The following is a 23870-nucleotide window of genomic DNA, read 5'->3' on the forward strand; positions in this document are numbered from 1 at the left end:
TCTTTGGCAAAGTGTCTTTCAAATCTTTTTGCTTACCTTCTTATGGAGTTAAATAATTCTTGAAATATTTGGCATGCAACTTGCAAATATGTCTTCCTATTATGTAGATTATTTTTATTTTCTTAATCATAATCTTTAAAGAACAAAAGTTTTTAATTTTTATGAAGTGTAATTTACCAAGTTTTTCCTTTATGGATCATGTTTTTGCATCCATTCTAAGAAATCCTTGTTTGACTCAATATAACAAATATTTTCTCTTTTGTTTTCATTTTATAGTTTTACATTTTTAACTTTTACATTTAAGCCTGTAAAACATTTTGAATTAGTTTTGTGTATGGTGTGAGGGAATCATCTACATTTTTTATTTTGTATTTATTTGTTGATGCATGAATATCTTAGTGTTCCTAGAAATATTTGTTGAAATGATTATCTTTTCTCCATTGAATTGCCCAAGCATCTATACAAAAAAAATAATAAAATAAAATAAATTGTTCCCATAGCTAACATCATATTCAATGGAGAAAGACTTTAAACTTTTCTCCTAAGATCAGGCACAAGACAAAGATACCCACTTTTGCACCTGCCATTCAACATCATACTAGATGTTTTAGCCAGAGCAATTGGACAAGAAAAAGAAACAAAGCCATACAAATTTGGAAGAAAATTATCTTTATTTGCAGATGACATAATTCTACATATAGAAAACCCAAAGGAATTCACAAGAAACCTACTAGAGAGCTAATACATAAATTCAGCAAAGTTGCATGTCATAAGATCAACACACAAAATTAGATGTGTTTCTATAAACCAGCAATGAACAATCTGAAAAGAAAATCAAGAAAGAAATTCCACTTACAATTTATTAAAAACTAACCAAGTAGATAAAAGACTTGTATACTGAAAACCACAAAACATTGCTGAAAGAAATTAAAGAAGACATAACTAATGGAAAGATATCCCTTATTTATGGATTGGAATATTTAATATTGCTAAGATAGCAATACTACTCAAAGCAATCTACAGATTCAATGCAATCTCTATCAAAATCCCAATGATATTTTTTTGCAGAAATAGAAAAGCCCATCCAAAAAATTCAGATGGAATCTTAAGGGCTGCCAGAAGCCAAAACAATCTTGAAAAAGAAGATGGCTGGAGGACTCACACTTTCTGACTTCAAAAATATCAACAAAGGTGCAGTATTCAAAACAATGTGGTACTGCCATAGGGATAAGTACATAGACTAGTAGAACAGAGAGCCTATAAGTAAACTTTCACATATGTGGTCAGTTGATTTCAACAAGGGTGCCAAGACCATTTAAGAGGGAAAGGATAGTATTTTGAACAGATTACCTTGGGGAATTTGATTATATCCTCATGCAAAAGAGTAATTTGGAACCTTACCATATATACCACACACAAAAATTAACTCAAAATGGATCAAAGGCCTAAACTTAAGAGCTAAAACTATAAAACTTTTAGAAGAAAACGTAAGTGAAAACTTATTATTATTATTATTTTTTTTGTCTTTTTCGTGACCTGCACTCAGCCAGTGAGTGCACTGGGCCATTCCTATATAGGATCCGAACCTGCGGCGGGAGCGTCACGCTCCCAGCGCCGCACTCTCCCGAGTGCGCCACAGGCTTGGCCCAAGTGAAAACTTCTTGACATTGGATTTGTCAAGGATTTCTTGGGTGTGACATCAAAAGCATGGGCAACAAATGACAAAATTAATACTTTGAACTTCATCACAATTAAAAAATTTTGCATCTAAGTAAACTACCCAGGGAGTGAAAAGATAGCCCACAGAATGTGAAATACTATGTACAAATCATATATCTAATAAGTGTTAATATTCAGAATAAATTTTTAAAAATCTACAACTCAGCAGTAAAAACCAAAACTTCAATTTAAAAATGGGCAAAGGACTTGAATGTTTCTCCAAAGATGATAAACATATGGCCAATAAGCACATGAAAATGCTTGTTAGAGAAATGCAAATCAAAACCATGAGATACCACATCACATCCACTTGATTGGCTATCATAAAACAAACAGGAAATAACAAGTGTTTGTGAGGATGTGGAGAAACTGGAACCCTATGCCTTGTGGTGGGAATGGGAAATGGTGCAGTCACTGCAGAAAACAGTTTGGTGGTTCCTCAGAAAGTTAAACGCAGAATTACCACATGATCCAGTAATTCTACTTTTAGGATATAACCCAGAGAATTGAAAGCAGGGACTCAAACAGATATTTGTATGCTGATGCTCATAGCAGCATTTTTAACAGTGGACAAAAGGTAGTAAAAACCCAAGTGTCCATCAAAAGATGTATGGATAAAGAAAACATGGTAACACAATGGAATTATTCAGCTATAAAAATGAGTAAAATTTTGATACATGCTGCAACATGAATGAACTTTGAAAACATGTTAAGTGAAATAAGTCAGACAGAAAAAAATATTGCATGAATTCATTTATAGAGGTACCTAGAATACACAAATTCATAGACACAGAACATAGAGCAGTTGTTACTGGAGACTAGGGAATAGATGAATGGGGAATTAATGGGCACAGAGTTCCTGTTTAGGACGATGAAAAAGTCCTGGATATGGGTAGTGGTGATGGTTGCACACACTGTAAATGTAGTTAATACACTTAAAAAATGGTTAAAATGGCCATTTTATGTTATGTATGTTTTACTACAATAAAAAAGTCAATTGACTATAAAAGTGGAGGTTCTGTTTTCTCTTCCACTGATCCTTGTGTCTATTCTATGCCAATCTCACACTATCCCAATTATTGTAGCTTTACAGTTTTGAAATCAAGTATTGTAGATCTTTCAGATTTCATATTTATTTTCTCAAAATTGTTTAAAAATTCTAGATCTTTTGCATATCCTTATACATCTCAGTATCACCCTATCAACAAGTGTTCTGGGACTTGGGTAGAGGTTGTGTTGAGTATCAAACAGGATTAATTAATTGGGATAGTTTAAATACAGAAATGTCATCTAAGCAGTACTGAGCCTTCCAACCCTTGAAAATTGTGTGTTTCTCCCTTTATGTAGATCTTCCTTAATTTCTCTTGGCAGTGTTGTGCATTTTGCAGTGTATTGGTCTTGCACTTCTTGTGTTAAATGCATTCCTAAGTCTTTCATTCATTTTGATGCTATTGTGAACAAAACTGTTTTCTTAATCACAATTTCAGATTAATTGCTAGAATATTGAAGTGCAATTGATTTTTACGTGTTGACATTGTGTCATGTGGCCCTACTAAATTTACTTAGTTGTATATATGTGTGTGTGTGTGTGTATGTATAAACAACTCCAACATTATGCTAATGTAATTGCCTTAAATAATCTTAGGCTTTTAAAATAATTTGAGAGAAGAAAGCAGAATATAAATACATACGCATGCAGTCCTTAATATTTGCCCACATATTTACCATTTCTGGTCTTCTTTCTTCCTTCCTACAGATTTGATTTACTATGTCACATCTTTTCAGCCTAAAGGATTTTAAAAATATTTCTAGAAGGGCTGGTTTGCTAGCAATAAATTCTCCCATTTTTTCAAAAAATTTGAGAATATCTTTATTTTACTTTCATTTTTGATGGATAGTTCTTTCTAGATATTGAATTATTGCTGACAGATTTTCTTTTTTGTTTGCTACACTCAATATTGGGAACATTCCGACTATTTTTATTGCCTGCTTTTGATTTTTATGATGGTAGTTCACAGTTTCATTGAATGTCTAGTAATTTTATGTTAAAAACACTGAGGTTGTTCAATTATTTTTAGTAAGTTGCATAGACTTAAACTATAGAAACTTTCTTCTTCTTGCAGTGTGCAGCTGCTGTTGTCTCTAATCAGTTTTTTAAATTCAAATTTTTACTTCCTAGGGGTCACCCCTGTTTCTGGATCAGCCAGTGATTTGGGAAATGCTTGTGCTTGAATACTTCCAGACTTTTGGAAGACTGCCAGCTTCTGCCAATCAATATGTACATGAGTTGAAGCTAGTTCTCTCTTGGCCTCCACCACTTTTCACTGGCTCTTTTGGCTTTTCCCCACACATCCATAGTTTCCCAGTGAGCCAAGGATCTGGGGAGAGAGCTTACCTCAGCCCTCCTATGACTCTCTCGTATCCAGGATCTCCAGGTTATTCTTTGGTAAATTTACCACTTAGCCCAGCTGGGCGCATATCCTTGGGCCAGCAAATCTGTGAGATTTTCTTATTGTTTTCAGTTGAGTCTGCCACTTTTAGCTGTTGATTCTGTGAATTTTTGTCCCCAGTCTCAATTCAAGTCAGTCCTCTCTGGTACCAAACTTGCTAATATTTATAGTCAGCCCTACTCTGGTAAAACTAACATTCTTGACTGTGCAGCTGGGGTTATGGGAACAGCCCCAGACGCTGGCTGTTTCTACTCATAGTTCTACCAGTTTGTCAAACATACATGTTTCCAATTTGTTGTCTTCCTTTGGTTGATAAATGGTTATAGGTTTTTCCAGTTTTATATCACCAGACTCTTCATGTGGATAAAACTGGAAGACCTTAATCATCTTTGTTTTTCTTATATATGTTTGATAATTTTCTAGTGATTGTTTTATTTTTCAGTCTCATCTGTGGAAGAGACTTTTACATTTTTCCTAATAATCATCATCTACATGTTCCATATTAACAGAACTCAACTGGGGTTCCTGACCACATCTTTCTCTGTAGCAAAGCATTGTAATGTGGCTAATTTTCTGACTACACAGGACTGGGCTGTGCCCTCAAAGACACAGGGCATGTCCTCCACTGAGTGTGGACTTGGTGGCCTCCTGGAACCATAGAAGAATGGCAAAGCAAACAGGTGGAGGGATTCTAGGCATTTGTCTTCACAGGGCAGCACCCCCAGCTGAGAGAGAGAGAGAGAGAGAGAGAGAGAGAGAGAGAGAGAGAGAGAGAGAGAGGAGAGAGAGAATGTTTCATCTCATACTCCTGGTTCTTTCCTGTTTCTGACCAATCACTTATTTAGCAGAATCAGGTCTAGATCAATAGTACTTCTCATCACCGTTTTCTCTTATATATAATGACTAAGAATACAGTTCATGAATTAACAAATGCTCCTCGTTTTTTGTTTTTGTTTTTTTCTTTTTTTTGTGACCGGTAAGGCGATCAGGGGATCGTAACCCTCGGCTTGGTGTCGCCCGCACCGTGCTCAGCCAGTGAGCGCGCCGGCCATCCCTATATAGGATCCGAACCCGCAGCCTCAGTGCTCCCAGCGCCGCCGTGCTCCCCCGAGTGAGCCGTGGGGCCGGCCCACAAATGCTCCTCTTTTAGCAGAATGAGGCTCCCACAAATAATTCAGATGTTTGGAGTCCCTGCCAGCCATCATTGCTATATGTTATCTCATCATTTGGTTTGAACTTGAATGAGGAAAGCATAATTCATTTTCTCTGTGTACTTTGGGCAACCCATCCTGTAATTCCACAATGTTACTTCTGTTCCCTGTGCCTTTATGCTTAACCATGTGTTCCTCAGTGTCCTTCTGGCAACAGACTTATGAGTTCTGTGCAGGGTATGTTTGTGATTACTTTCCCATTAGGCTATTAAGACAGAATATAATTTTCCCATGAGTAAATGTACCTATTATCAAAGAAGCCCTTTACAATTCTTGAGATATAAGAATCAGAGAGGCCTTGCTATATATTTTGAGAGAAGAGAAAAAGATGATGTTTACTGAACAATATTTTTAACATATATACACCTACATACAAATATGCACACGTATACACACACACACTTAATCCTTAAAATAACCCTGAGAGGTGAACATTATCATTCTCTTACTATAAATGAGAAAAGGTTCAGGGTCTGTTCAATATTTGGCTACAATCATACAAGTACCAAAGTTCCCAAGCTGAGATTCAAGCTCATGGTTCCCAAAACATGGATCTAGTCACAATGTTCTACTTTCGTTCTCACAAGAGAGAACAAAGACCATTACTGGCAATTTTTACAAATGAGTTTATGAAAATCTATCATTTTCTCAGAATTCTACTTTGAGCACATAAAGGGTGGGTTCAAGTTATCTCATGGCCAATATTCATAATTTTCATTCTTAAAGTGATGTTGAGTCATCTAAAACTTCTGGTCTATGAAAATTCCCATTTAAATGCCAAACAGGTACTGTTTATTTATGCTGTGAAGTTGAACCAAATTGTGGTTAGAGATGGTCATAGCAAGCAATCAACTTATGTGTTTGAAAAGAGCCTGTGTGTGGAGAGAACTTATGTTGCCCAGGAAATTTTCATGTAATGCAGATTATTTTTCTCCACCTTTTGACATAGCACTGAAACCTCTATCTCTCTTTCAGTCATCCCTAAAGCACTTTGCTGTTTTACAAAATAGTCTGAAGGTCAGTTTTGATTGCTCTAACTCTGAAGTCTTTTGTGTTCCTGATAGCATGCAGAATTTTAGATGTAATCAGTAATATTCACTAAAAAATATTAAATAGCCATGAATTGCAAGGTTCTTTGAGTGTGCTACAAGTGGGGCAGTTTATGAATCTTCGTGGTTCCACCAAGAACAGGATTTGAAGCCTAAAATTAAAATCCACTGAAAGGATCAAAAGCACTGTCATTGCTAAACCAATCAAAATGACCACTTCAAATATGGCAAATCCCTGAATTCAAAGTTTAAGGTGCTTTTCGGAAATTGTTCTCTTTTCGTGTGTTACTTTGAGATTGTTACTATTCTTGTCCCATAGCTAAATAGGCATATGGACCATTGGAATTTTAATATAACATGGCAAATTCCAAAGAAGAAAAGGACAAAGGGAAACAGTGAGAGTTATCTAGTTTGAATACTTGTCCTGAAAAATACTATGTAAATATTATCTGCTTTAGGATCAGAGACATTGTCTTTAGGAAGCCTATGCATAATATATGGAATTTTATATGTTTCATATCCAGTGCTCTTAAAATACTATCTTAAAATGTTACTATGTAATTGCATTATGTCTGTAGAATGGAGTTTATCACTCATGGGTACTGGTTAATTGGTAACAGCTGTTATTTGAAAGTCTTTGCCTGGTGTGCAAGATTACTCCACCTCACTGTTCCATGATTCTGCACCCAGCTCTGTCCTCCAAGACTATATGGTCTGCATTAGCAGGCTACTGTGCCCTCTGGTTTTAAGTTAGTTGACTTCAGCTACTAGGAGGAACCCACCAGCCATCTGGAGGCCAGATAGAAAGGAAAGTCAGCATATTTAATCCCCAGCTCCCTGTCTCAGTGTAGGAGTGGCCTTGAGCGGGCTGACTCCCTCCACGAGTGGTCACAGCTCTTGTCATTAGATGTTCTTCATACAGTCCTTTCTGTCCCTGAGTTTTGTCCTCCTGCAGGTTAGGGATAGCATACAGAAAAGAGTTCACATAGCAGCCCGGACTGCTTGTCATTAGAAAGGCCTGCTTACAAAGTTGGCTGTTGGCATCTGGGAATGTGGATGTTGTGAGAGTCCACACCATCCCCAGACAAGAGTGGATCACTGTGCCTAAACTTTGGTACATATATGGCTTACACTTTCCTTGTGGGAGTTTGGAATTTTGGTACATGTCAGACAGAGGCTGCCTACTTGAACAGCCCCCAATAAAAACCCTGGGCATTGAGTTCCTAATGAGCTTCCCTGGTTGGGAACACTTTACACGTGTTTTCACAACACATTGCTAGGGGAATTAAGCATGTCCTGTGTGATTCCATTGGAAGAGGACTCTTGGAAGCTTGCACCTGCACTTCTCTCAGCTTCACTGATATGCCTTTTCCTTTGTCCATTGTATTCTGTGACCTTTTGCTGTAGTAAATTTTAGACATGGGTAGGATGATATGATGAAGCCTTTGAGTTTTTTTAATCAATCATTACACCTAGAGTTCAAGGTGGGCTTGAAGACCCCTGATATAAGCAGTAGAAGATCTCTCTGTTACCATACCCCAGAGTACTGCACCATTTCTTTTGACTATCCTTTTGAAAATAGTTCCTTTATTAAGCTCTCCCCAGATTAGGTAATTTGAGTGTAATTTCTATTTTCTCCTCAGACCCTGAATGAATTATCCAGTAAATACAGATATTTTATATGAAAATATTGATAATTATTAGATGAATTTTTTACATGATTTTAAAAAATTTCTTAATGAAAGGATTAATGGTTTAAAAAGTAAGATAACAGTATACTGTACCCTTGACATCTTATTTAATGAGAAAGTCTGATTAGGTTATGCTTCTGTAAATGGGTGGACGATTATGCATCTTGTTTAAACCAGGAGAGAAGGTAAACTGGGGGTTGATTGTCTTTAAAAAAATACAGACTTTTTTTCTTCTTTACCTTTGTGTATTCTTGGGGAAAAAAAGAGCTCACTGTCAAAAATAGGAAGGAAAATTTACAATGACAGAAGATAACATTTTCATGGTATATATTTATGTTATACAAAATATCACTAAAGTAGTTAAATGTATGTTATTTGCCTGATCAGCAGTCCTATTACATCTTAAAAGTACCTCTTACAGGTTCTGGTATATTCACATAGTGTATTCAAAATGTTTCTTGATAATATTTAGATTATTTAACATCTATAGTTATTTATATCACCAAATATTATTCTTTTTTTACACTGTGCTCTGTGAAGCATGATAAGACTTTGTGCTTAATGGAATGGAAATCTTCCTCTTAAAAATCTAAAAATTTTCCTCCTTAAATTACAAGTTTCAGTGACATTTATGTCAACTTTTAAATTAAGTAGAAAATAAATTTTATGCATTCTTGCATGGTTATTTTTAAAAAACATAGACAAATAAATGCTTCATATAAGCTGTTGTCGTCCCCCCACCCCCAACTATATTTGTGTCAGCTGGTTTGTCTTACAAATTTGTTTTATGCTTATAGATAAAAAGCTTTGTTTTACAGAACTGATGAAACATACCCTTTGTTTATTAATGTCTTGGTAAACCACATGCCTTCTTGATAAAGTAGTCTTGAATCAGAAAGACCTCTTTGCTGGATATCTTACTTGAGTTTACTTATGTGTTTATTGATTGCTTTTGCTAATAAATGTTCTCTCCATTGTAATTTAGCTCCATCCCAGCAACCTCCACCCAGAGGACAAGTTCAAAGTTCTTCTGCTATCAATCTTTCTTGGAGTCCACCTGATTCACCAAATGCCCACCGGCTTACTTACAGTTTATTCAGGGACAGTTTTGAAATCTACGCAACTGAAGATCAATTCCCATACAGTGAGTTTAAGGGGTTGGTGATGGAGAGATATAATATCCTGAGAATTGATACATTAGTTACGTTCTTTGATGCTGAGGATAAATGTCATTGTGGTTTCCTCTGTCTAGCATGGAGTGCTTCAAGTAGAGAGAATTACAAATCTCACTAGTAATCAAAGGAATGCAATAAAAATGAGACCTTGTTATGTGACAAATGCATAACACTCATCAAATTTACAAAGATGAAAAAAATGACCCCATCCAGCATTGATGAGGATGGGGGGAAGCTGGAACTTTTCATACACTGCTGGGGTATCTGTGTGGGTTCTTTGGTACAACTTTTCACATGCGACAGATTGTTAAAATGTGTAGAAACCTTCCCTTTTGGCATGCCATTTGACTCAGCAAACCTAGTAAAGTAGGGAGTTTATCTCAAGTGCATAGTCATAAAGGAACACAAAATCACAAAAGATGTGCATACCTATATTATTTGTAACATCAAAATATGGGAAATAATTCAGACATTTAATAATCCTTCAAGTTATGGTGTATGGCATATGGAATCCTGGTACATTGCTAAATAGATTGTAGGCTATAACAGTCTCTAAAGTGATATCTTAGTCTGCAGATCAATGAATGAAAAACTTTCATCGCGTATTGTTTAAGGTAATTAAAAGGTATTAAAATAATCTGTGAATTTCAAAATTTTAATTTAAAAGTACTGAAAGACTCACAACAGATGAATCTATAGCTTTCTCTGAGTGTAACTATTACAGAAAATGTATCAAATGTTTCTATTATAGTAGGTTTAACTTTTAAAATTCTCAGGTTAAACAAAGGACTTTTTAAAAATCTGGAATCAGAGTATTAACATTAAAGCAAATAATGTAATTTTATGCATACCTTGTTATTTCCACAGAAATAGAACAGAACATGTGCTTAAATTGAAAGAGAATGTGAACAAGTGAGGATTTTAGAGGAGCTTGCAGAAGTCAAACTAGGATCCATTGTCTTTAAAAAACATTTACTCAGGTGTCTTAAACACAGTTTCCCTAAAAAAAAAAAACAATGAAGAAAGAGAAATTTTTACATCCTTCCAGCTCTGACTTCTGTGATTTTTCTTCTAGTCATGTTTAGCTACAAGCTAGTTTAAGAAACTAGTTTAAGCAACCTTGGAGCAGTGATTCCAGTTCAAGTTTTCATTTTTATTCTCCTCATTTAATACCCAATTTTCCAAATTCTATTTTAACATGCATAATCAGCTAGAAAAATATATAAGGCTATTTCAAAACACTGAATCCATAATCGTCCTTAAAATGGTTAGGAGAGGTTTTTCAAGATGGCGGCGGCTGCAGCGGCTGGCGCGGAGTAGCTGAGGTGGAAAAGGTGGCCACTGGGCCTCAGGCAGCCGGGAAACTTGTGGACCTTCCTCTGGCCATCTCTTAAGGGAGGACTGCTGCTGCTGGCCGGTCGTGGGGGCTCAACGCCACTTTGCCCCCGGCAGGAGAGGCTGCCTCATTTACAGGCAACAGCTTTGAAGTGTGGAGCAGGAAAAGAACTGATTCTTAGCTGCAAAAGCGAGTCTTGAAACAGGGAACACGGCGCCAGGGCTGCTGTGGATGCAGCCAGGATCCCGGAGGCTGGGGCCGCACGGAAGGCGGCCAGCTGCCCTATTCAGGATTTGAGGTTTCAGGCCGGCATTAAAGAAGATTCCTGGGAGCGCCCGAGCGGCGCCGCGACTGAACAGCCCGAGGCGGCAGCGCCGAGAACACGGAAGGCAACAAACCAGAGACAGAGCGAGCGACCGACCTGGCACAGCACTGTGAGTGATCCCTGGCCCACGCGGCTCCCGCCTGCACCACCAGGCCACTCACTGCCCCGGTGCTGCCTCCATTTTCCCAGGTGCGGGCAGCTCCGCCCTGCTCGGCCATCACTGAGCCCATTTGCTTGGCCTGGCGCGGGGCTTTCCGGACCCTGCGGGCCGGCCTCCTCTCCCACTCCCTCCGCGGTTCTCTGGCGGGGCTGGGGGTGTGGGGCGTCCCGACCAGTGTTGGGAGGGCTAGAAAGTACGGGCGGGCCGACTGTCACTCCACCACACCCTGGACTCCGCCCCGGTAAACTTCCTGTTACTGGGAGGCAGATAACATCTCTGCGACCACCAGTTTGGAAAAAAGCCTAACGAATTTCTGGTTGGGAATACTGTGGTAGGAGAGTTCCCAGGTCCGCTTGAACCTGCCGGAGAGCAGGCTGCAGGCGGGCACTAGACTCGGTTTATACCGGGGGGATACAAAGGTGAACAAGACCCGAGAAAGATCTACACAGTGCTACAAAGGCACCCAGAGAGACCGGTTGTCTGTGCCTAGCAGAAACCTGATAGACTTCCTGGGCGAGGCGGTGCTGAGCAGGGTCTTGAAGGCCCAGCTGATAGACGAGGGGTGCAGAAGACACGCCCCAGCCCAGCACAGTGTGCACAGAGGGGGGAGACTCGACAGAAACCACACACCCGGTGGGGTCGCCACTGCACGATCTAACAGCCTGGGCCAGAGCACACGGAACGGGGAGAAGTCCTGTACAGAAAGTGAAAGCTCAACAGAGATCACACACCCTGTGGTACGTGATCCACCAGCCCAGCAGAGTACAAGCTGACCAGAAAGGTGGATCCCCGGAGAAGCCCAAGACCCGAGGCAACCACACACACAAGACACTAGAGGCCAACTGAGCAGTCACGGCGGGAGCCATACCAAATTAGCAACCACAGCAACATCCTAGTTAGTCATTAGTCTCAAACTGGTGGACTGTGAAACCCCCTGCCACAATGAATAAACACCAAAAAAAAGACACCAGAAATACAAAAAATCAAGAAAGTACACCACCAAAAGTTAATAAATCTCATACTCTAGATCCTATAGAACAAGAAGCCCTTGAAATAACTGACAAGGAATTTCGAGTGATAATTCTAAGGAAACTGAATGAGATACAAGAAAACTCAGCTAGACATCATGATGAAATGAGGAAAAGTATACAGGATCTGAAAGAGGAAATATACAAGGAAATCAATGTCCTGAAAAAAAATGTAGCAGAACTTGCTGAACTGAAGAAATTATTCAGCGAAATAAAAAACACAACGGAGAGTTTAACCAGCAGGCTTGTCGAAGTTGAAGAGAGAACCTCTGAACTTGAAGATGGGCTGTTTGAAATAACACAAGCAGACAAAAAGAAAGAAAAAAGAATCAAGGACATGGAAGAAAATCTGAGAGAGATATCAGACAACCTCAAGCGCTCAAATATCCGAGTCATGGGTATTCCAGAAGGGGAGGAAAATGGAGATTCCATTGAAAACATATTCAACAAAATAGTGGCAGAAAACTTCCCAGGTATAGGAAAAATCACAAATCTTCAGATCCAGGAAGCTCAACGATCTCCAAACGTATTCAACCCAAAAAGGCCTTCTCCAAGACATGTCATAGTCAAATTGGCAAAACTCAGAGACAAAGAGAGAATCTTAAAAGCTGCAAGAGAGAAGCGTCAAATCACCTATAAGGGAGCCCCAATCAGGTTAACATCAGACTTCTCATCACAAACCCTAAAAGCTAGAAAGGAATGGGATGATATTTTCAAAATACTAAAAGACAAAGATTGCCAGCCAAGAATACTCTACCCTGCAAGGCTATCCTTCCGAAATGAGGGGCAAATAGTATATTTCTCAGACAAACAAAAACTGCGGGAGTTCACTACCACACGACCACCCTTACAAGAAATCCTCAAGGGAGTACTGGGTTTGGTTCCCGAAAATTAACTACCACTGCCATAAAAACCTAAGAAAAATCTAAACCCGCTAGTACAATAAAAATGGCATTCATGAAGAGAAAACAAGCTAACAAAAACACTATCTACAACCTAAGGAACCAACAAACAAAGAAACCAAACAGTAAATCAGAAAGCAAGGAACAAAAGACACCTAAGACAACCAAACAACCAATAAAATGCTAGGAATAAATCAACACCTTTCAATAACAACTCTTAATGTTAAAGGCTTAAATTCCCCAATTAAAAGACACAGACTGGCTGACTGGATCAAAAAGCAGGACCCAACTATATGCTGCCTACAAGAGACCCACCTCACCCATAAAGATTCACACAGACTAAGAGTGAAAGGATGGAAAAAGATTTACCATGCAAACAGAAAAGAAAAACGAGCAGGAGTGGCTATTCTTATATCTGACAAAATAGACTTTAAACTAAAAACCATAAAAAGAGACAATGAGGGACACTACTTAATGATAAAAGGACTGATCCATCAAGAAGACATAACAATCATAAATATGTACGCACCCAATGTTGGAGCAGCCAGATTTATAAAACAAACTCTATTAGACCTAAAGAAGGAAATAGACACTAATACCATAATAGCAGGGGACCTGAACACTCCACTGTCAATATTAGACAGATCATCTAGGCAAAGAATCAGTAGAGAAACACAAGATCTAAACAAGACTCTAGACCAATTGGAATTGGCAGATATCTACAGAACATTCCACCCAACAACCTCAGAATATTCATTCTTCTCATCAGCACATGGATCATTCTCCAGGATAGATCACATATTAGGTCACAAATCAAGTCTCAATAAATTCAAAAAAATTGGAATTATCCCATGTATCTTCTCAGACCACAATGGATTAAAACTAGAAATTAATAACAAACAAAACTCTGGAAACTATACAAACACATGGAAATTAAACAGCATTCTACTTAATGACATATGGGTCCAAGAAGAAATCAAGCAGGAAATCAAAAAGTTTATTGAAACTAATGAAAACAATGATACATCATACCAAAACCTGTGGGATACTGCAAAAGCAGTATTGAGGGGAAAATTTATTGCATTAAATGCTCACTTCAGAAGAATGGAAAGATGGCAAGTGAACAACCTAACACTTCACCTTAAAGAACTAGAAAAACAAGAACAATCCAATCCTAAAGTTAGCAGACGGAAAGAAATCATTAAGATCAGAGCAGAACTGAATGAAATTGAAAACCAAAAAACAATTCAAAAGATCAACGAATCAAAAAGTTGGTTTTTTGAAAAGATAAATAAAATTGACAAACCATTAGCATGGCTAACAAAAAAAAGAAGAGAGAAGACTCAAATAACAAAAATTAGAAATGAAAAAGGCGATATTACAACTGATTCATCTGAAATACAAGGAATCATTCGAGACTACTATAAACAACTATACGCCAACAAATTTGAAAATCTGGAGGAAATGGATAAATTTCTGGACACACACAAGCTCCCAAAACTGAACCGTGAAGACGTAGAAAATTTGAACAGACCAATAACAATAAAGGAGATTGAAGCTGTTATCAGAAGGCTCCCAACAAAGAAAAGCCCAGGACCAGATGGATTCACAGCAGAATTTTACCAAACATTCAAAGAGGAATTGACACCGATTCTTTACAAACTATTCCAAAAGATTGAAACGGACGCAAATCTCCCAAACTCATTCTATGAAGCAAACATCATCCTGATACCAAAACCAGGTAAAGATATAACCAAAAAAGAAAACTACAGGCCGATATCCTTGATGAATATAGATGCAAAAATCCTCACTAAAATACTAGCAAACAGAATACAGCAACACATACGAAAAATTATTCATCATGATCAAGTGGGATTCATCCCAGGGATGCAAGGTTGGTTCAACATACGCAAATCAATAAATGTGATACACCATATTAATAAACTCAAACACCAGGACCATATGATCATCTCTATAGATGCTGAAAAAGCATTTGATAAAGTTCAGCACTCATTCATGACAAAGACCCTCTATAAGTTAGGTATAGAGGGAAAGTATCTCAACATAATTAAAGCCATATATGACAAACCCACTGCCAATATCATCCTGAATGGGGAAAAGCTGAAAGCTTTTCCTTTAAGAACAGGCACTAGACAAGGATGCCCACTCTCACCACTCCTATTCAACATAGTGTTGGAAGTACTAGCCAGAGCAATCAGAGAAGAGAAGGAAATAAAGGGCATCCAGATTGGAAAAGATGAAGTCAAACTGTCCCTGTTTGCAGATGACATGATCCTATATATCGAACAGCCTAAAACCTCTACAAAAAAACTGTTGGAATTGATAAATGATTTCAGCACAGTAGCAGGATACAAAATCAACACACAAAAATCAGTAGCATTTCTTTTCTCCAATAGTGAACATGCAGAAGGAGAAATCAAGAAAGCCTGCCCATTTACAATAGCCACCAAAAAAATAAAATACTTAGGAATTGAGTTAACCAAGGAGGTGAAAAATCTCTATAATGAGAACTACAAACCACTGCTGAGAGAAATTAGAGAGGATACAAGAAGATGGAAAGATATTCCATGCTCTTGGATTGGAAGAATCAACATAGTGAAAATGTCCATACTACCCAAAGTGATATACAAATTCAATGCAATCCCCATCAAAATTCCAAAGACATTTTTCTCAGAAATGGAAAAAACTATTCAGACATTTATATGGAACAATAAAAGACCACGAATAGCCAAAGCAATGCTCAGCAAAAAAAATAAAGCTGGAGGCATAACACTACCTGACTTTAAGCTATACTACAAAGCTATAATAACCAAAACAGTATGGTACTGGCATAAAAACAGACACACTGACCAATGGAATAGAATAGAGAATCCAGAAATCAACCCACACACTTACTGCCATCTGATCTTTGACAAAGGCACCAAGCCTATTCACTGGGGAAGGGACTGCCTCTTCAGCAAGTGGTGTTGGGATAACTGGATATCGATATGCAGGAGAATGAAACTAGATCCATACCTCTCACCGTATACTAAAATCAACTCAAAATGGATTAAGGATTTAAATATACACCCTGAGACAATAAAACTTCTTAAAGAAAACATAGGGGAAACACTTCAGGAAATAGGACTGGGCACAGACTTCATGAATACGACCCCAAAAGCACGGGCAACCAAAGGAAAAATAAACAAATGGGATTATATCAAACTAAAAAGCTTCTGCACAGCAAAAGAAACAATTAAAAGAGTTAAAAGACAACCAACAGAGTGGGAGAAAATATTTGCAAAATATACATCTGACAAAGGATTAATATCCAGAATATATAAGGAACTCAAACAACTTTACAAGAAGAAAACAAGCAACCCAATTAAAAAATGGGCAAAAGAGCTAAGTAGGCATTTCTCTAAGGAAGATATCCAAATGGCCAACAGACATATGAAAAAATGCTCAACATCACTCAGCATCCGGGAAATGCAAATCAAAACCACATTGAGATACCATCTAACCCCAGTTAGGATGGCTAAAATCCAAAAGACTATGAACGATAAATGCTGGCGAGGCTGCGGAGAAAAAGGAACTCTCATACATTGTTGGTGGGACTGCAAAATGGTGCAGCCTCTATGGAAAATGGTATGGAGGTTCCTTAAACAATTGCAAATAGATCTACCATACGACCCAGCCATCCCACTGTTGGGAATATACCCAGAGGAATGGAAATCATCAAGTCGAAGGTATACCTGTTCCCCAATGTTCATCGCAGCACTTTTTACAATAGCCAAGAGTTGGAACCAGCCCAAATGCCCATCATCAGATGAGTGGATACGGAAAATGTGGTACATCTACACAATGGAATACTACTCAGCTATAAAAACGAATGAAATACTGCCATTTGCAACAACATGGATGGACCTTGAGAGAATTATATTAAGTGAAACAAGTCAGGCACAGAAAGAGAAATACCACATGTTCTCACTTATTGGAGGGAGCTAAACATTAATATATAAATTCACACACACACATACACACACACACACACACAAATCGGGGGGGGAGGGAAGAAGATATAACAACCACAATTACTTGAAGTTGATACAACAAGCAAACAGAAAGGACATTGTTGGGGGGGAGGGGGGGGAGGGAGAAGGGAGGGAGGTTTTGGTGATGGGGAGCATTAATCAGCTACAATGTATATCGACAAAATAAAATTAAAAAAAAAATAAATAAATAAAAATAAAAAAAAAAATAATAAAAAAAAAAAAAAAAAAAAAAATGGTTAGGAGAATGCCTTGTTTTAACATATTCACTGACTTTAAAACTCTTACATAACACAGTTTTATTTTATGTATACTACAGTAGGTTAACATTTTGCACCTAATTCCATATGACTCGCAACTAGCTTATATGTCCACCACTTTCTCTTAACTCTAAATGTCTCTCAGTATTCCAAGTCTTCTTTGAAGTTAATGGAAATTCTGAACATCATGATGCAGATTGCAGAGGAAAATGAACATCTGTCTACATCTGCCATGTTGGCAAAGCATCCTAAAATCCTGCTACTAAAATGCTTATTTTCTTCCAAATATCAGCATGATCCAGGTGTCCTGAAACTTAAACTTTTGTGACAGAGGAAGAGAGGAGTTACAAAAAGTTTTGAAAATGATTTTGAAGAGGACAGTACCACTGGTTGAATTATTTCTGAAGTTGTGAATTAAGGTCATCCTATTTTCCATACAGCTTAATTCAATAGTGAAACTAAACTTAAAATGGCCAATGGCTCTGTTCAATCCAGAGGCATGTTTTCTATAGTAACATGTTGTGATCTATTTTATAGAACATTACATGTGACTACATCACTGTGGCTCTTTTTTATGATCACACTACTATGGAATCCAAATAACAACTTCTTACATAATAAATATATATTCATTCAGTAATCAGACATTTATAAAATCCTATTAAACAACGTATTATTTCCTAAAACCTTGCTTTTCATTTAAAAAATGCCACTTCTGGCATTTCTTGACAATCACTATAATTAATGATGTGAAAATTATCTGCGTGATGGCATTTGAACAGTAAAAACAATTGGTTAACACTGTCAGAACTTTGTATCAGTCTAATAATACACTCGTGTTCATTACTTTATTTCCAGCACGTGGCTAGCATATGTAATATGAAAAGGAAACACTACTTATATTCAGCTGGATGAACACAAATCTTTGGGTTAAATAAAGGCATTTGGAATTATAGGTGGAGAATCATTGAACTTTTCAAAGAAAATTAATAGTGTTGTCTTCCAAGCAAGTCTGATCATTTGGTTGAAACCATTATAGAATTCTTTGTTAGAAAGGAAGCTCTTCCTAGCTGGCCTGGGGTACTGTGGGATTCTCCAGGACAGTAGTTTCCATCCTAAGATCATAGTACATCTTTCAAATTCTTTATTATTAGTGATAGCACTAATAATGGTGAAATAATTTTAAAGTTTCTGAATAATTAACTAAAATAAGTTAACGGTTTCCCTAAATAAATTTCACTCATTTGCATCCTCATATAGAAAAGTGTACAGGTCAAGTTAGCACTTTGGGAATTGTACATATCAGTACTAATACTGTGTCTGCTGTAGCTCCAATCTGAGTAGCTCTTAGGTATCTTATGCGTCAATTGTGTGAAGAGAACTGTTATTGGAAGAAATAGTACCCTTTTGTTAGTGTCACGGGTTTAGGGAGTGGTCAGTAAATCATATTTTTTTGCTATTAGGGTTTGTCACCAAAGGAGCACTAGACATAATTATCAGATAGATTAAATTTAAAAATAAGAATTATCTTTATTACTTACTTGAAGGCCAGATTAGAGAATATACCCTCTCTCCTGCAGGAAGACAGACTCAAAGAGAGAAAAATTGGTGGGCTGATCTCAGCATACTCTGTTGCCCCTCCCTGCCTAAATTCACAGTCAGATAAGTTTTTTCCCATTTTGGATGGCAGGAGTGGGGGAGATAGCCCTTCAAATGTCACTCTGGGGAAATTCTTCCACAGAGAAACTAGGGGATGATTATTTCTACATGTGATAATTGCTTATATCATCTAGAGACATTAACACATTTTAACTTGAGAGTTTTAGATAACAATATGTCTTAGTGAACCCTGAGATTTTATTTTATTTATTATTTTCACCTTTAATATTATTATGCTTATTTTCCATACTACATTGAAAGACCAATGTGACAAGTGGTATGATGGCTCAGTTAGGTCTGAGAGAAAGAAAGAAAGAAACATAAGATACAGGAAGAGGATAAGAAAGAAAACAGAAGAGAAGATAACAAGTGGCTGGTTTTTAAGTTTTTCTTAATATTCTTTCCTAGAAAAATGGGTCAGATATGTCTGGAAAAATTATTCATTTGTTCCATGAAGTTTCATTCAGTGTGTACATCAGTGCTAGAAATGCAAAGATGGAAGGAATGGTTCTCCCTGTTGAGAGGGGAGATGGATGTCAACCAAAATTACAACATAGTGCACTAAATGTTGAACCAGAATAGACTCAGATCGGAGTGTTAAGAAAACACAGGACAGGATGGGAGTGGGGAAAGCGGCCATGCCTGTTGTGGCCTTGATATGACTGAGGACCACTGGAAGTTTCAACAAATAAGGAGGTGACATGAGCTGAATTCACCAGCTATTGTAGTAAAGGAAGAGTGATTCTCACGGAAGAAATTGTGCATTAGAAGGCATGGAGGTATATGAGAAAATAAGGTGCATTAAGGAACCGCGAGCAATTCCACGTAGCCTTGGTGGGTGTTATGTCGGGGAGTGCTGCAAACCTGGGGGGTACCAGCCAAGATCATGAATCAGTGCTAAGGCAAGAGTGTGAATGTAGCCCAGCAAGTAAAGAAGTTTGTGGTGAGGGAGCAAATTTTCAAACTCAGAGTTAAAGATGGAGATAATGATCTTTATCCTAGTCAAGGCAAGTGACACCTAGGGATATGTGCTCTTTCAACCTCAGTGTCATTTTTGTTTGTTTGTTAAGACATCATCAATGGAAATCCTATCTATACCCTTTCAAATGCTTTTATTTAGTTCATATTATAAATTGTTTTAGACAATATTCCTACCATACATATTCCCACCTTGATTCAATTATTATTCTAATTTCTTATCAAGTAGACTACTCTTGTGCATTCTGATCTATTGGAATTATATTCTATTTTTCAAGTGCTGCAAGCATGCAGTAAGTGCTGAACTTCTTTTAATTATCATCAGGATATATCTTCCGACTTTAGTTTAAGCTTATGCCAGACAGTCTCTTAGAATATTCAGCATTGATATTAATTTTTGCCTTTTGTAGTTTAGCTTTTGACATGTTAAATAGAATATATTCCATCATTTTTAGTCTTCAATTATTTTTCAAATTTTGTGAATATTTTCAACTTATGTAGAATAAAGATAAACTTAATTTAATCTAATAAATATTTATTTAAACTACTATTTATGTGACAGAATATATATAATTTCTAGTTATCATAGACAGAAAAAAAATTTCTTTTTTCCAGTTGTGACAATGATACTCTAGTATTTGCAACAAGTAGGGTGTTTGATTAATAAATTTCAAACCAATGTAGGAGTCATTTGAATAATTGCTAGAATTATTTAGTATACTATCAATATACTACTAGCAAATCTTTTAGTGGAGGATATCTCTTTTTCTAAAGAGGAATGGAGAATTTTATTCATCAGTTTCACTGATTGAATTAATAAATATTTATTGATATTCTTCTATGTGCTATGAATACAATGTGGGGTAAGAAGGACATGGACCCTGTTTCTCAGAATGTTAAGTCTAGTGTAGAAGAAAGACATTCATCAAGCTATTAAAATAAAGTATGAAAAAGGGTTGTGTTAAGGTACTGCATATACAGGTATGTAAATGCATGTGTGTGTGTGTATAATGTTGTAATAGGAGCTCATAGCTACTTTGCTTTTTTCTATATTCAGGAAAATCTGGGATCTTGTAATATTCTCCCAGCTGTACTCCATTTAAGCATGCTTAGGGCACTTTAAAAAAAACTGAATATTAACACCCCTCTGCCCTGCTACCCATTTTAATTTTGCAATGCAGCAGAGGTAAGGAATTAAGAGAGTATGAATCTGGATTTTCTCAGATTACTTAAGTTCTCCGAAGATAACAGTTCTTGGTTTGATTTCACAATATAAAAACTGACTAATGAAGAAGATAAGAATCAGATATCAATGAAAATACATTTTTTGTTATTTGATATTAAACATACTTAAAAAGAAATGAATCCATGTGTATGTTATTTTATTAGTATTTCCAAAAGGAAATCTCATGTTGTTCTTATGCAATAATTCGTCTCAGCAGCAATTTTGTTTTTGGTGTGTATAAAAATGTTGTATCGAATTAAGAAAGTTTAAAAGGAAGAAAATTTTAAGCTTCACAATTCCATCCTTCTAGTACAATGACTAATTTTATTTTGGCAAATTTCTGTAGTGTGTACTCCAGTTTATTTTTCATAATAATCAAGACTATATGCATTATTGCATTCTGTGTTTTTTTCTTATGTTGCCACTGGTCTTCATCACTATTATTTTAAATAACATATAATATTAGAACCCTATTAATGTAATAGACTAATGTTAAAATACTATAATCCATTGAAAAGTTTCATTTTAATTTACTTAAATATTGTTCTACTGTAAATAAACTATAAATAATTTTAGACGCTTCCCGAGGAAATGTTTCCCAAGAATTTGGCTAAGGACCATGGTGTCATAAAATATTCTTTAGAGTATACTTGTGCCAGTTTTTAACTTACTGCCTCTCACTTCCTAACCCACTCTTCATTGCCTACATTTTGGTAATGGAGCTGGAACCTGTTAACATTTCTTTTGCCAGCTGATATCATGTACAACTTTAGCAGTAGAAGGTGCTGGAGAGACCCTGCAAAAGGCAGAAGTTTCTCTTCCTGGTCTGGTGTACCCCTCCCAGCAGACCAGTCAACACATGATGGCCAGCCATACATGGTACCACCCTTAGGTAGCTTTTCCCCAGGACCCCAAAGGGCAGCTTTCTTGGGCACCACTCCCGTGAATGGTGGGTTCTGCAGCAAGCACCCTGGAGGACAGCATGTGGAAGTCCCAGTAAATTCCACTAATAGGCACCTCCAAGTGGGCAGCTTCCCTGGACGCTGCAGAGTATGGCTTCCCAGTGAGTTCTGGTATACCCCACCTCCTCATGGGCAGCTTTCCCTGGCACTAAGTGAGTTTGGTGGTGTGGCATCTCAGGAAGTACAAGGGCAGGTTTCCAGGGAATTCTGCCTTCATGGATCCTCAGCAAACTTCTTCACCATCTAGTGGGCCACTGCTGCACCCTTGCCAATGAAGTCTGGATCTCAGCTCTAGGGGACTTTTCCAGATATATTTCTTTAATGGGTGCTTGCCTTAGCACTAGGGGTAGTGACTGTCTTTTATAGAAGAGTCTTTTCCCTGTCTCCTCTATTCCTATATATATATATATATTACAGTTTTCTGTACCCTATAGGAAGTAAAACCCTATTGTAATCAATCATTCTGTATATTAAATTTTCCTTGTGCAAATTACTCTGTGGTTTTTGTGTCCTGTTTGGACTCTCATACAATGCTCAACATATTTTCATGAAGAATTTGTAATGACACGTATTATAGAATGGCAAAATTACCTTTCTGTCAGATATCCACTCATGGTGTTCAATCTTCAATTATTCCCCTCACTCAACCACCATCATGTCATTTGGGGGAAAGACAGCTCCTTCTGGCCCTTTGCAGAAGATCCTTCAGCGGTCGTTGGCTCATTTGCAAGGTATAGCTGTCCAGATCTCAACCCTTTGCAATCTGATGCATGAAGCTGGTGAACACATATTCGTTCTCAGCTTGGTCAAGTTCTCATGATCGCTCTAATATCTTAGCCTTCCCTAGACTGTTGCTATTGCTGGGAATTTTCTGAGATTTCTTTCCCAAGTCCTACACCCAACCTTGGCCCTCTCAGAGGCTGAAGCATTAACTTTCCCCAGCCACAGAAGGTCTCATAATAGGCCCCCTGCCTCTCAACAGTACATCCTTACCATTCAAGAAACCAAGAAAACCTGTGAGTTAAAATCAGATTCTGAATATTTAACTATTTCACTGTAAGCATGTAAATGTACTGAGACCTGCATATTGATATACGGTACCCCTGTATAATGCAACTCTGCTTTCCCCTCCCACACACACAGTCGCATGAGGGAGCAGGTGGCAGCCACTCTGGCATTTGTATGTTTCACAGTCCAATGACGTGCTTGTTGTCCCTTCAGAGAATGGGGAATTCCAGGTGCAGGCCTGGTCCTGTCCACTGTCTGTCTTCTGTTGCTGCTGTTTTTCACCTTGTCTTTCTACTTCTCTCTGCCCTCACAATCCTTCATGCATAGAAGTCCTGCTTATCCAGAACTTCTCTTGTGTAAGTCCTCCATTGCTGATAACAAAGTCTTCAAAATTTATCTGCTTAACATAATAAGCATTTATAATTTCACGCAGTTTCTTTAAGTCAGAAAATCAGGAAACGTTCTAGTCAGGATGTTGGTCCAGTGACAGATCTGGCCCTTGGTGGTAGTTTGCTGACCCTTGGTCCAGCGTATTAGTGTTTAACAAGCAAACCAGTTACGTGGAGGACAAAAATAACTCTAGTTATTTCTGTTTCTGAGAACCGCAAGAACTTTCTCTCAGACCTTCTCTCAAGAGGATGTTATAAACAGCAAAACGAGAAGTAAAACAAACTTCTGAG

General features: G+C 37.5%; 1 protein-coding gene across 1 annotated transcript in view; it reads left to right on the forward strand.

The window, feature by feature from the left end:
- Positions 1–23870, forward strand: part of USH2A (usherin) — a 763885-nt gene that overhangs the window by 190973 nt on the left and 549042 nt on the right. Inside the window, exon 15 of the mRNA XM_063114845.1 lies at positions 9106–9264. Coding sequence (XP_062970915.1) covers positions 9106–9264 — 159 coding nt within the window. The remainder of the gene's footprint in view (positions 1–9105; positions 9265–23870) is intronic.

Source organism: Cynocephalus volans, chromosome 11 (assembly GCF_027409185.1).
Source record: "Cynocephalus volans isolate mCynVol1 chromosome 11, mCynVol1.pri, whole genome shotgun sequence".
In the NCBI taxonomy this organism is placed as follows: Eukaryota; Metazoa; Chordata; class Mammalia; order Dermoptera; family Cynocephalidae; genus Cynocephalus; species Cynocephalus volans.